Source organism: Rutidosis leptorrhynchoides, chromosome 7 (assembly GCF_046630445.1).
Source record: "Rutidosis leptorrhynchoides isolate AG116_Rl617_1_P2 chromosome 7, CSIRO_AGI_Rlap_v1, whole genome shotgun sequence".
Lineage (NCBI taxonomy): Eukaryota > Viridiplantae > Streptophyta > Magnoliopsida > Asterales > Asteraceae > Rutidosis > Rutidosis leptorrhynchoides.
In genome coordinates, this window is record NC_092339.1 from 267,351,514 (window position 1) to 267,365,967 (window position 14,454).

The 14,454-nt window shown below is 32.1% G+C and overlaps 1 protein-coding gene across 1 annotated transcript; it reads right to left on the reverse strand.

Moving 5' to 3' along the window:
• Positions 1 to 7,825: 7,825 nt before the first annotated feature.
• Positions 7,826 to 11,192, reverse strand: LOC139860001 (isoleucine N-monooxygenase 1-like). Its single transcript, XM_071848772.1, has 3 exons — positions 10,690 to 11,192; positions 9,129 to 9,582; positions 7,826 to 8,464 (listed from the first exon to the last, which is right to left on the reverse strand). The coding sequence occupies exons 1-3, from the start codon at positions 11,190 to 11,192 to the stop codon at positions 7,826 to 7,828; spliced, it is 1,596 nt and encodes a 531-aa protein (XP_071704873.1).
• Between the last annotated feature and the right edge of the window lie 3,262 nt (positions 11,193 to 14,454).

Genomic DNA, 14,454 nt, shown 5'->3' on the forward strand with positions numbered 1-14,454 from the left:
TATCGGATCATTTTTGCCATTAATTAGTTTTTTCTAAATGGGCCGGGTCAAGTAGCTTATTACGGAGTATTTTTTAATAGGAAATATTTTACTATAGGTAAAATACCTAAACTTCTTCATCATCAAATCAGCTTAATGGCCAAATCACCCACCATTAGGTCTCAAAAATTTTAAATTAACCGCCAACCCTAATTGACACCACTAATTGACACAAAACAACCTCCGATCATAATTGAAACAAACCGCCGGTCTCATTTAGTATTTATTCATTTACACAAACCCTATCAGTGATCCAAACTCATTCAAATCGCTACTACAAACCGTCAGATAATCATTTTGTTGTTTTGCAATTACATAGTTCTATACACAATCCCACGAACTCTGTAGGTAACTGCAGAAACCCGCTAAATTCGATAAATTCAATAACTTGATACATCAAACATCATGGTATGTGTATGATTTCACTTCTATTGTATGTATACCTAGAACTACTAGTATTGTTAAAGTATTAGTATTGTTATTATTGTTAGATTCTTATTATTGATTTTTTTCATGTATACAGAGCCTAAACAATAGGACTAAATGAGGAGTTAACAAACTAAAAGAGAAATTAGTGATTCCATTTGTGGTTGAATTTGACCAATTTGGCAGGCGATAGGAAAATATCAAGCTATGTTTGCCAGTAACATAGGTGTTCTTACAAGGCGTAGGATTGATTTTATTGAGGATGATTGGAAAGTAGTATCTGAAGATGAGAAAGACGCATTATGGTTGGACATAAAGGTATCAAATCATAACTTATAAGAATTTTGTTTCATAAAGGTATCAGAGTTTGTTAAACTAATATTTAATTATATATGTAACAACATTTACAGGAACATCATTTTATCAAAGATGATTTTGCGAAGAAACAAACGCTTCATCATTGCAATGGGGCTTTTAAGAGATTCAGGGCCAAGTTAAGAATGTATATGGTTTAAAGCAAGCTTCCTTGTGAAGAAGTGCAAGATTACAGTTTCATAACTGCAGCAAAATGGAGACAATTTTGTGAACTTGAAGATACACCAACAAAAAGGGTTAGTGTTATTCATTTGCTTTTAAACATGTATGGAATTACATTTTTAAATTGATGAAAACTAATGTACTTTTTAATCCCATGCAAATTGTAAAGGAATTACGAGAAAAAGGCAGATTAAACGCCTTGAAACAACTAAAAGATAATTACGCCCGTGTAGATCGTTCAGGTTATCGAGGCCATAAAGAAAAATGGGAGTTGGAGAAAAATGATCCTGAAAAGTGTACCGTATACCACGATATCTCCAATCCTGATGCAAAGAATTATGTACTGGGAAGGAAGAAGCGAACGAAAGAAACGAAGAGGCCAATAATTCCAAATACGAATGTGTCCCTTGTAGATATAATTGTAATATACTTTAATTTGTATTTATAGCCTTATTAACCTAGATTTGTTTTATAACCGATTAATTTTCTTGCTTTGTTCCAGGTTAAGACAGATAAACAAGGTGATGATGCCTTGTTAGTTAATGTGGGGAAAGAACATGGCAGTAGAACCAGAGATGTTAGTAGCACGCTAGGATATAGCAAATTTGGTAAGCAACAAAAGGGAGACCAATTCATAACAATGGAAAAGGTACATGAATTTGTGGTTAATGAGGTGGGAAGGGTGGTGGTGGAAAGAGAAAAAACTGGAACACATGAAACTTCACATGAAACTTCACATGAAACAGCTACAACACCCGAACATCATGACCTGACAGAACATCACGACACGACAGGAAATATGAAACTAGTAGATGAACAAGTCAACGAACCGGTAGACGCACTGGAAGTCTTACAGGTAGACGAACTGGAACAGGTAAACAAAAAGGTGGTGTTGAATGACAAGTTTGTTGAGAGAAAACGGGGAATGAAAGATCACCCAGTTGTGGAGAAACAAGTGGAGATCCAGCAAATAGAGGATGAACAAGATAGAGTGGTGAAAAAATAGAAAGTGGATGCACTAGGCATGCGAAAAGAAGTGATTCATGAACCAAGGGTTCAAGAGCAAAGGGTCAAGAACCCACCATTTGCAGACTTGCAAAACATAAAGGTAACTGATCTTCTTTTATTTCAAAAGCTAAATGGATACTTCAATACACATTTAAACTATTAACTACTCTACAATTTATATTTCTTGTTTTTAATGTTTACAGGACGAAGTTGAAATCTTGTTATTTAACCCACATCGTATAGAGACTCTTGTATGTGCTCAGGGTACACTATATCCAACCAACGAATTTACTCAAGTAAATGGGGAAAAAGTTGTTCCTTTTTACATGAAGGTGAAAATAAACAACTTTACTAAGGACTACACATCTTTGAGGCTTCCAATACTGGTCAAAGACTTGTTAAAAAATACAGTGAAGGAGGTTTTAAGTGATGTGGTTGGAAGTTTTGTACAATGGCCTCTCATGAAAATGACTCGCATCACCAAGGTACGTGTACTGTAATGCTTACTTACCCGTTCCTTGTGTTAATCTAAGTATTCTAATTTATATCTTCATTCAAGAAATGGAGGCATATGTAAATGACAACAGTGCCCAGAAAAAACAGTACACAATTAAAGGGGTGACACCACAAAGACTAATGGATTTGCAACAAAAACAGGTTATTAATGTTTATATTCCGAATAATTTTTTTCATGTAATACTCTGTCAATATTTGGATACTCTGAATACTTGTATAATTCTTACTATATATATTTATATTTCATGTTTGTTACTTGATAGGTGAAGACATATATCGTTTTGTTCCACCCCACGATTTCAGAACCTACACCGTGTGCTAGGGGGCATATGCATCCAACCGATGAGACTACCTTGATACATGGAAAGCATGTGGTTCCGTGCTATATGAAGGTGTCTATAGAGTATGTTTTGCCTCGATTTGAATCTACATTGCTTCAAATACCAGATAAAAATCTTGAGTATAATATACTAAAAGAGGCTATTGGGGCTATGATACGATGGCCTCTCTTGAAACTTCATCCGTCAGATAAAAACAAGGTACATGTATAATTGCTTATATAATTTCTTGTATTGGTAAACTGCATTTAAGTGTTATATCTAATTTTTCCTCATTTGTTATCAGGAGAGTGCAATGAAATCAAAGAGGGTTGGATTATAAAATAGAATAGATAAAAGCTGTGTAGCTATTGGTACTGGTAGTAAGCAGGTATATATATGCTCATCAAATTTAAGTTACATAATCATACGTATATACGTATATAATTATATAATTTAAGTTATCTGATGTGGTGTTGCAGTTGCATCCACGTAACAAAGGAGATTCTGGAATGTAACAAAAAAAGAGAGAACAATTGTATAGTAAGCTGATTTTAATGGAACATCTCCTACCCAACAGATCATGTGTACAAGCTGCGTATACTAGATGGATGAGTCGAGAAGATCCTACCGCCGGTTTCACTCTTAATGCAACCCCAAGAGTTTTTGGCGTACCCAATGAGTGCGTAAGTACGATTGATGCTGATGACATCATCACACTTTGGACAAGGGGTTGCCTGGATTGCAGCATCATTTTTTCCTTCATGTTGTAAGTGTATTTTTCAATTCATATGCACGTTTGACTATAGTTTTCAGGTTTTGAGCTGACATGTTATTATTTTTATTTTTTTTCGCATATTAGGGGTCTACACCCTTTTATAAAAGTAGCTTTTACTGAACCATATGGGTTAATGAACCCTTATTTAATACAAGGATCATTGATCAAATCAGACTAAAATGGTGTAATAAAGTACTTAAGGACCGCCTTCAACTCTACTCAACAGTCTTTCTTCGCACCATATAATCAGAAGTATGTAAGCATTCCTTATATATTATTGCTTACAAAAATGTTATCGTCTAACGAGTGTATTTTAATTTGCCAGTGGCCATTGGGTGTTGGTTTTTGTATGTCACACTTAGTACAAAGGAATTTTACTTGATTCAGTAAATAGGAATCAAAAGAAGACGAAAGATGATTATCTGATCACAGACTGTATAACACAGTAAGACTTATTTCTAAAGTAATAATAGTTGTTAATTTAAATCTTGATTACATTTACATTATGTCACATTTTTATTTGTCTAATATTGAATAGGGCTTGAGGTCCTTTGTAATGGAATGTAGTTAAGGTTAGTCATCCTAGCTGTCTACAAACAGTCCTCCAAGTTGTTCATCCATGTTTTCATGTTCATGTTAATGTTACGTGTTACATGTTAAATTAATACATGTGTATAAACGTGTGGTTATAATGCAGTGCAATCAACAACCCGACAGTTGGGAATGTGGATATTATGTGCTCACTTGGATGCATTCGATAGTAAGTAGTCCTATGAAAAAGGAAGTTATTAATATTGACGAAGTAAGTATTTTAAGTTATGAATTATTAAATTTTATCTTTAGGTATATGTTACAAAAAGATTATAGTTTATATGTATATGTATATATGTACATATGTATATTTATATACATATTCAAAATTTACAGCTTTCATGGGATGAACGTTGTCTATCTACAATCGATCTCGACAATATTATGGAAAAATGGCATTTGTGGTCTCCTTTTTGATGTCTGGTATGTGTAACCTTTGTGTGATATGATATTGCGTGTCAACGGTCTTGGAGATTTGGTATTATTGTTAAAGTCCATATATTCATGCATGTTCAAAATACTTTTCTTTCAAAACAGGTAAACCAAATCAACAAATTTTTTGAAGAGCAGGTGGATTTTCTGAGCTGCAAGATGCTTTGCTTTGAAATGGAGTATATAAAAATAAACTCTAGGCAGCTTTGATTTGATTTGAACGGAAAATAAACTGCAGGCTGCAGTCTGCAGGCTGCTTTGCTTTAGAGCAGATGGATTTTTTAGTATATTGTAGTATAGGGTAGTATATTGTAGTATAGGGTGGTGATCTATTTGTTTATTGTTACAGGTTTGAAAGTTTAATAACTAGATGATTTAGATTTTTGACTTTTTTCATTTGTAAATGCTATGAAGATAAATTTTTATGTATATTTGAGTTTTCTTTATTAATAAAATTAATTATTGTTTTATTCTTGTTGATCTATTACATTTACCAATTATGCAATTCAACACGTCTACTAGCGTAACCAATTCAACACGTCTAATTGCTTTTTAAATTTTTGTTATAATACAACACGTCTAGTTGCAGAAGTCTGTTATATTTGGTGGCAATTTGAAATATTTAATTTTTAAATTTTTAGATTTTTAAATATTTTAAAATTTTTGGAGGGTTTATAAAAATATCCCGGAACACGTCTAATTGCAAATAGATGAACACGTCTTGCAACTACATGAACACGTCTAATTGCAACTAGATGAACACGTCTAATTGCATCTAGATGAACACGTCTAATAGTGACTAACGGAATATACAGGAACACGTCTAATAGTAACTAACGGAACACCTTTAATTGCAACTAACGGAACACGCTAATTGAAACTAACGGAACACGTCTAATTGTAGATAACAGAACACATCTAAATGACATAAACGGAATAGCCTAATCTAACGATTTGACAACACGTCTAATTATTAGTTTTTTGAGCGGTTCCTTGAACCGCACTATATGAGTACACTCAATTGGAGCCGTCACATGTAGACGTGTTGTTCAACACGTCTAAAAGGCTTTTTCTACACGTCTAAAAGAGCCGGAATGCAGTAGTGTTAGCTGATGAATTACAAAAGCACTACTTTTGAAAGATAATACATTCACATATAGAAAAGGAGATAGTAATATAATGTAGGACATGAGATAATACCTTCTTTGGCATCCTCCTTTGAGTAATCAGAAAAAAATCAAAAGAAAGTTGGACACAAAACGCAGTACCATAGCCAAATTCATCTAAGAAAATGCAAATCTATAAAGCATACATACATATACATACTATAAAGAATACATGAAGATTTATCACCTCTAAACCATCCAACATTTCCTTAAAATTTATCATCAGTGAAACGCATATTATTAAAGCCATTTATAGGTTTCTGTACACATATGTAAATCTAGTAATTAACATAAACATAAATAAGTACTGACCTGGAGAATAGATACATATCTAACCGTAGCAAAAGATGCAGAAAGAAACTCACGTTAAGGAACCCGAATCGATTAATAAATTTTAGTAATTGTTGAATTCAAATTCAATTTTAAAGAAGAAAAAAAACACGGTAAAAAAGGCAATTGGAGAAATGTGACAATGATTTTGTAGATCTAGGTGTGATTAGACCAAATATATTAAAGACAATTGAAATTAGAAAATAATGAAATATAGTAATAAGCATGAGAGAATATATATATATATATATATATATATATATATATATATATATATATATATATATATATATATATATATATATATATATATATATATATTTTTTTTTTTTTTTTTTTTTTTTTTTTTTTTGGAAGTGAAAAATTTAATGAGTAAAAACTAAAAAGTTAAAGCATTAAATACAAGGGTTAAAGCCAAAAATACGCTACAAACTTACACAAATGTACCGATGTCGCCCACAAACTCATTTCCGCCCTACTGTCGCCTACAAACTTATAAAAAATGTGCTAATATAAACAAAATACTTTTTTTAACGGTCAATCAAAATGGTTGATTACGTGGCTTCTAAGTAGTCATGACACGTCGGTGATACATCGAAACAGAAACTGAAAGTATATGGGCGATATCGTAACACAACTGAAAGTATATGGGCTACATCGGGACATATAAAATGAATAAAAAAAGTTAAATAATTAACTTTACCGGTTCAGCAGGTAACCGGTAACGAAATATTAACATCAGTACATTTTTATAAGTTTGTAGGCGACAGTAGGACGGAAATGGGTTTGAGGGCGACATCGGTACATTTGTGTAAATTTGTAGCCTATTTTTGGCTTTAACCCTAAATACAAGTAAGGAAACTTTTTTTATTTATATTAATAATTTAAATAGTACATCACTAAATTAAAGATTATAACTTTTAAAAACTTATGTTACTATCGTTTAAAGCATATCATAACATCATCATTTTAATCTTTATAAGATAGTATAGATATGTAGTATATATATATATATATATATATATATATATATATATATATATATATATATATATATATATATATATATATATATTGAGTCATAATGTACAATTGACTATATTCAATTATAAAAATGTTTGCTTTAAAAAAAATTCATTAACATAATATCAACATATCGATTGCTCCCAAATATAAATAAACATTTTAACAACTAAAGAGCCTTTTTCTTTATGTTTATGTTTTTTAGTATGGCGTTAGTTCTCGTTTTTTTTTCTTTATGTGTATTTCATGACATTAGTTGTCGCTTTTTTAAGTAAGTTATATTATACGTTAGGACATAAGGGCCTTTTTTTTCACTTCATTCGGAGTACTTAAATCTTCGGGACCAGCCCTGATTTCGACATACATAGTCTTGTTTTGTCTTGTTTATAACAGGATCTTACATTCGAAAGTTGTAAGCAATCTATGTAACTCCAAAATATGAAATATCATGATCCCTTTAAAAATGAATAAGCTATTTAAACATTGTAATAAAATAACAGGACACTGAATCTGTATTTATTGAATAACATAGATCATCTTCTATTACTTTAACACTTCTTTTGAGCATATATGCATGCCTGTCATAGAAGTTCTTATTTTCAGCATGTTTTTTCAAATCTAGATACACAATACTTCACACAATTTACTAGTCTATTTTAACATCAAACTGTATACATATCTGTAAATAGTCGTGGCTTAGCAATGGCTACGAGTGGCACTTTTAAGGAAAGGTCATCATGACTTTCCACAAGCTCAATCATCCCTGAACTATTATTAGGAACCGCCCATGTGAACCCTTGAAGCAATCTAGCTAGCAACATTATAGTGATGGTCGAACCCAACACGACTCCAGGACAACCACGTTTACCAGTACTAAATGAAAGAATCCTCAGTGAATTATCCGAAAGATTCACAACTTGGTTTCCATAGTCCCCAGTTAAATGACGTTCCGGATCAAACTCCATTGGGTTTGTCCATACGTCTTGATTGCGTCCTAGGCCAAGTCGACTAAGCAACACATGACTACCCTTAGGTATGAAGTAACCGGAAATGGTAGTGTCCGTTATAGCAACATGGGGTGGATTGAAAGGAACAAAAGGATGCAACCTAAAGGATTCTTTGACACACGCTTTTATGTAGTTTAGTTGGGGTATGTCCCGCTCTTCAACCAGTCGCTCACCGCCTACCACGTTGTCCAGCTCTTCGACGGCTCTTTTTAGTATCTCGGGTTTATTGAGCATCTCTGCCATCACCCATTCTACCGCATTAGAGGGATTATCAATCGTTGCAAGCATTAGATCCTGGATTTAAGAAAAACATAAATACAACAGTCGGTAAGTAAGTGCATGTGTAAATTCAAAAAAATGTAAACACTTCATATAGTTTGTAGAAATTTAATACACCTCGAGTCCCAACACTATAAGAAAAATAAGCTTTAGTGACAAAAATAGTTGGCCACTTCTTATCATTATATATCGGTCACAAAATATTATTAGATAGCAAAATACTAAAGTTGGTTACTATAGTGACAATTTTTTTGGTCACTAATATCGTATAATGACCAAAATTCGTTAACGACTTTTTTAATGGTAACTAAATAGTACAGTATTATTAGTGATCAAATAAAAAGTCCTCACGAAAAGGTTGTCATAAATAACCATTTTTCTTGTAGTACAAATTAATAGTCCTGCTTTGACTTTATTTCTTTATCTTTACTTTAAATAATTGTTTGTGTTATATAATACTTGATAAAAAAATATATGAATAAATTAAGTTTTATATATGATTTCATTTTATATATAACTTTTATCAAGTATTATATAACACAAAAGAAGTTACTTCGTATTTAAAATCAAATTTAAGAAAATAAAGTTATGACTATTAATTTGGAACGGAGAGAGCCAGTAGTTTATTGGAGTAACAGCAAATATAATATAATGTACGCTTAGGATTTGTAATTCTTACTATAATCTGGGCTTTGATCTCTTCGGTAGTAAGCTTAGGATTATCATGTTTCACAAGAACATCAAGCAAATCATTTTCTACATTTCGAACACCATTGTTCCACATTTGGATGCGTTCATCAACCAAATGATCTTGAAACTTTCGAACATCACGAACGGCAGCCCTTATAATCTTTTCGTGCCCATCTAAATCGATCTTTCCTCTCAACCATGGAAAGTAATCAGAGATGCTGAATCCATAAAGATATTTAAGGATGGTCATAATAGATTCGACATGTTCATTTTCCTCCTTACCCGGCCCTCCATCTTCTAATCCTTTACCAAAGAATCTTGTTCCAAAAATCATATTCCTGATTATGTTTCCACAATAATGTTGACTCACCATTCGAATATTTATTAATCCATCTCGATTAGTTAAGGTACTATCTTTCGACCGTATTTGATTGTATATGTACCTAAGCAAGTAAACATTCAATGGTTAGATTGCACTTCTCGCGCAACTTAAAATGTATAAAAATCATGCGGATTCAGAAAAGAAAAAAAAAGTTATGAGGCCTAAAAAATTCTAAAAAATTTTAAAGTTAAAATACTTGCATAAAACATCGATCATCAAAACGTTAGAATCAATATAATAGCTTAAGACGGGGGATATTATACTGTTTATAATTATAATGTTTGCACAAAATAATAGATAACAACTTCACATTTTTAGTTACACTAAACTTTATATCGAAGTAGATTTTAAAAATTTTGATCGTCGAGATAACTGACCCTGGCTCCCTGTCAGCTATATGTTGAATCCGCCCGTGCATGTAATCAACCTTTTTTTTTTTTTTTTTTTTTACTAATTCTTGTTATTTATTATTTACATATTACCCATATATTTTAAAACCTAAAAGTGGGTTACATATGCCCTATTAAGACTACTCACAACTATAACATTCTTCCTAACTCACTCCCACATCAACTTTCTCTCGAGACATCCTCACCACTTCCTCTCATCACATTTCCATTAACAAAACCCTACCAACCATATACCCCATAAAAATTAATCAAATAAATTAAAGTACAAGTGTTTATGGGGTGGGGTCAAGTTAACAATGCGCAAATAAATGAAGAGAGAGAAAGTTTTCATGCCGAATTATGCTATTTTAAGAAAACTTTGAGGTCGAAATGGGTGAGGGCTACTGAGGGCTAAAGGAATGCCAACGTCGCCCTGTGAATTTTGGTTTGAGGATAGGTGAGGGCTTATACCGTTAGGAGTGGTCTAAGTACACTTTCATCTTTTGGAAAACTGTACTCCTCCGTCTCATACCTACTGTTCAGTATTCTTTTTTGAGATGTTTCGAATTTACTGTCAACTTCCATAATCCATCCATAAACAGATAAAAGAAAGATATAAATTTCATTTATACCCTTAATGTATGTATGTATGTATGTATGACAAAGATATAGGTAAAAAATAATTGATAAAACTATAAAATGTAAGAAAGTACAATGATAATATTTCTAAAATTATATATTTTTATCTGTGGACAATTAATATGGAAGGGTGTATATACCTAAGCAAGTGATTTGCTTCTTCATCTCGTTTGGATTGTAGCCATTTGTGTATTGGTGACGAGAGGATACTTTGATTAAGAATTCTTCTCATCTTCCTCCATTGATCCCCATAAGGGGACATAATCGTTGCGCGATACCCATCACTTGTCAAACAAGCCGACAACATTTCAGGTCTTGAAGCAAAGTTTGTGTCTTGCTTTTTAAGGAACTCGCATGCAATATTTGGGGAGGAGACTACAATCACATTAGTTGATGGTCCTAGTCTGATACAAAGGATGTGGGTATTGAACTGGTCCATGAGCTTATGGATCCACTTGAAAATTGGCTGGTTTAGGAACATTTGAATGCTGCAACCGAAAAATGGTAAAGGAGTTGGACCAGGTGGTAATGGAGGGCGTAGCTTACTTGAATGTTTCCTTTTATAAAGACGTGTTAAGAATGTGAGTATGATCGTAATGGAGATGATTGCCTCAAGAGAAATCATTTTAAGATTGGTTGACATGTTGAGGGTAATGGAGGCTTGTGTAGAATCAAACTGATTACTTTGCATTCAAATTATATAAATCTATTTTATGGTGTAATACTATGAAGAAAAAGAACTTGAGAACCTCCTTTATATAGCATAATTTGGTGAACTTGTCGTTAATGCCAAAATTATACAGTACATAAAAAACATGAAAAACATGATAGAGCAATAAGATGTGATTTAATGACCATGTCGCTATATATACTAGGTTGTTTTTAGCCCGTGTGTTGCACCGATGTGTAAAAAACTGTGCAAAAAATTTAATTTACAGTTCATATTGGTATGTAAATAGTGATACTGAAAAAATAGAAAAAATATAAGAATTATTTAAGTGCTCGTGATGCGGAGAAATTTTAAAAAATGTGTGTTGCACGGTGGGTAAAATAATCGTGCAAAACTAATTGATTTTTTCAAACAATTGTTCTTTAAAGTTTAAGAGCCCGTGGTGTTGACAAATTTTAAAAGTTCTTTTGAGTTTAAGAGTCCGTGATGTTGACAAATTTTTAAAAGTGGTTTTGGATGTTATTAGTAAATTAATGTCTACAATCTTGACTTGATTGATTATACAATAACAACAAAAAACTTAATCCCACAAAAGTGGTGTATGAGGACGTAACATATAGACAATTCATCTCATATCCCAGAATAAAGAGAAGTTCTATGGATAGAGATAGGTTACGAATGAATCTCTGACCAATAAGTAGGTGGTGGGTATGTTGTACGTGTATGTGTTTGTTATTCTTGAATGATTAAGTACCATTAGATTGTGAGTTATATTTTGTAAATCTTGTTCTATTTGCACCATTTGATTCAAATGTAACTTTGAGACAAATAATGACACCTAAATCTCGACTTAACCTTGATTTTTGATTCAATATAGTATGTAAGTTGGGCATCAGGGATAAATAATAAGCGGTGATGATGAATACAAACCTTCACTGTGTATACGGAGTAACATTATAATTTATATAATCTATATATGTAAATATATATTTATAGGTATTTATTAAATTAAAATAATAATTAATTCAATTTATTAAGAAAATGACACTTAAGAAAAATTATTTGTTTTACGAATAGAATATGCACTTCAGTTACTCGTAGATATCCATTTGATCGATCTAAGGATATGATAAACTAAAAAGAGTCGTAGGTTATCTAGAGTATGTTATTCGATACGTGTGACGTTTTATATATAATTAATTAGGCCATTCGCATCACTCTGTCATTCACTTCGTGATGAAGCTCGCTATCCAGGACATGGATGGAATTCTTCCGTCTTTCATCGTTATTCATAACTTCGCCATTCTATAAGTCATAATATAACATAAACAATGGCAGAGTCTTGCTTTAATTTCTTGTATAATATGCAGTAAAACTTACGCATTATATTTATGTAATTGATATAGTAGGTCGAATTTCAGAAAGGTTGTCATGAATGGTGTATATATATATATATATATATATATATATATATATATATATATATATATATATATATATATATATATATATATATATATATATATATATGTATATATATATATATGGTTAATTACGCTTAATTACATCTTAATGACAAATTAATCATGATTAGGCATAACACATAAGTGTTAATCAACAACTTGTGATCTTAAAACTTATCTAGATATTCTTAAGATGATCACCAAGTACCAACACACTTAAACTAATGTCACTAGAACACTAATTACAATTAAAGATGACTTAGTGACAAAGTAAGGCTAAATGAAGAACAATGCTTTCAAATAAAGACTTGTAATCCTAAAATACACTTAGATACATTTAGGATTGTCACTAAGTCCCAACTAGAGATTGCTCTTCCCTTATACATGTGTTGGACATTAATATGTGCTCACACATTAATCATGCAATCTGATATATTGCAAGTAAGCTTACTAAAAGCTTAAACTATAGTGTTGTGCAAATATCTATATGATTGATTTTAGAATAACTATCTCTTGCTATGTGTGACTATTACTCGCTACTTGCTAATATGTCTAATACTCATCAATTTGCCAACTTGATTAATATGCTTGCTATTTGCTTACTGGTTAGAATACTAGGATTCAAGTAACTAGTCTACTCTAATAAATTAAGTGTAAAATGGTTCACAAAGGAATAATGGTCAATAATCTATTTGGTCTTGTCTAACTAACACATTGAGATTAGTTGTCAAAGTATGACTTAACATTGATGTCTTTACATACTTAATGTTTATTTTAGAAACACATCATTCAATTAATCTCCACTAAATCTTAAAATGCATATGACTTGTGATTAATTGGTACTAGGAAGTTAATGACATGATGACTAGTCTTTAGGATTGAACCAAATACATTAATGAGTCTAACTATGTCTTGACCAAAACTGAGATTACCCAAAATGTCAATCAAGACACTTCTCCAAGAATGTTGGGTTTACCACATTTGGAGTGTTATGTCATATTCACTCAATAAGATCAAATCTCATACACTTAATGCATATAGTACTTGTATAGGATATTGTTTTTCTTTTGCAGGTGCTAGAAGGAGTAAAGATTCCAAAATGTGATGTTCAAATCTGAGGCAAAAGGCTATACAACGGATACACAATTTTGAACTGGAGCACGCACGGTCGAACCACGATCGACCGTGTCTGCAACCGTGTGACAACAGCTATTTTTTGAATCTCACTATAAAAGGCAAGCATTGAAGAGCATTTGAAGGTGACCCTCTTGCATATTTAAAAAGCTTATTTCTAGAGATCACAAAGGCTCTAATTACTTCTCAAATGTGATCAAGCAAGAGAAGATTCTATGATCTTATAGATATAGAATTTGGTTGTTGTAAACTTACTAATCAAAATTGTTCATCTTGTGAGTTTACTTAGTGTAATTTATGTCCTAGTATTGTCTTAGGATCACCATTACAAATTGTATAAGTCTTGTAACTTCAATTAGTAGAAGCATAGGCTAGCTTAGTGATCTACTTCCTTAAAGGGACTTAGGAAGTTAATTAATCTTATTTGGAGATTAATACTTGTCCAAGGTGAAGACAAGTTGAGCTAGGTTGGAGTTGGTCTTTCAAAGGGATAGAAATATTAGGTTTGTTGTCTACCAAAGAAGTTGAAGACTTGTAAATCGGATCTCCACCGGGTTTGGAGAAAAGTGCTTAGTGAAGCAACAAATACCGATTAGTGTAATCGGGGAGTGGATTAAGGTGGATTAGTTAACATCCAC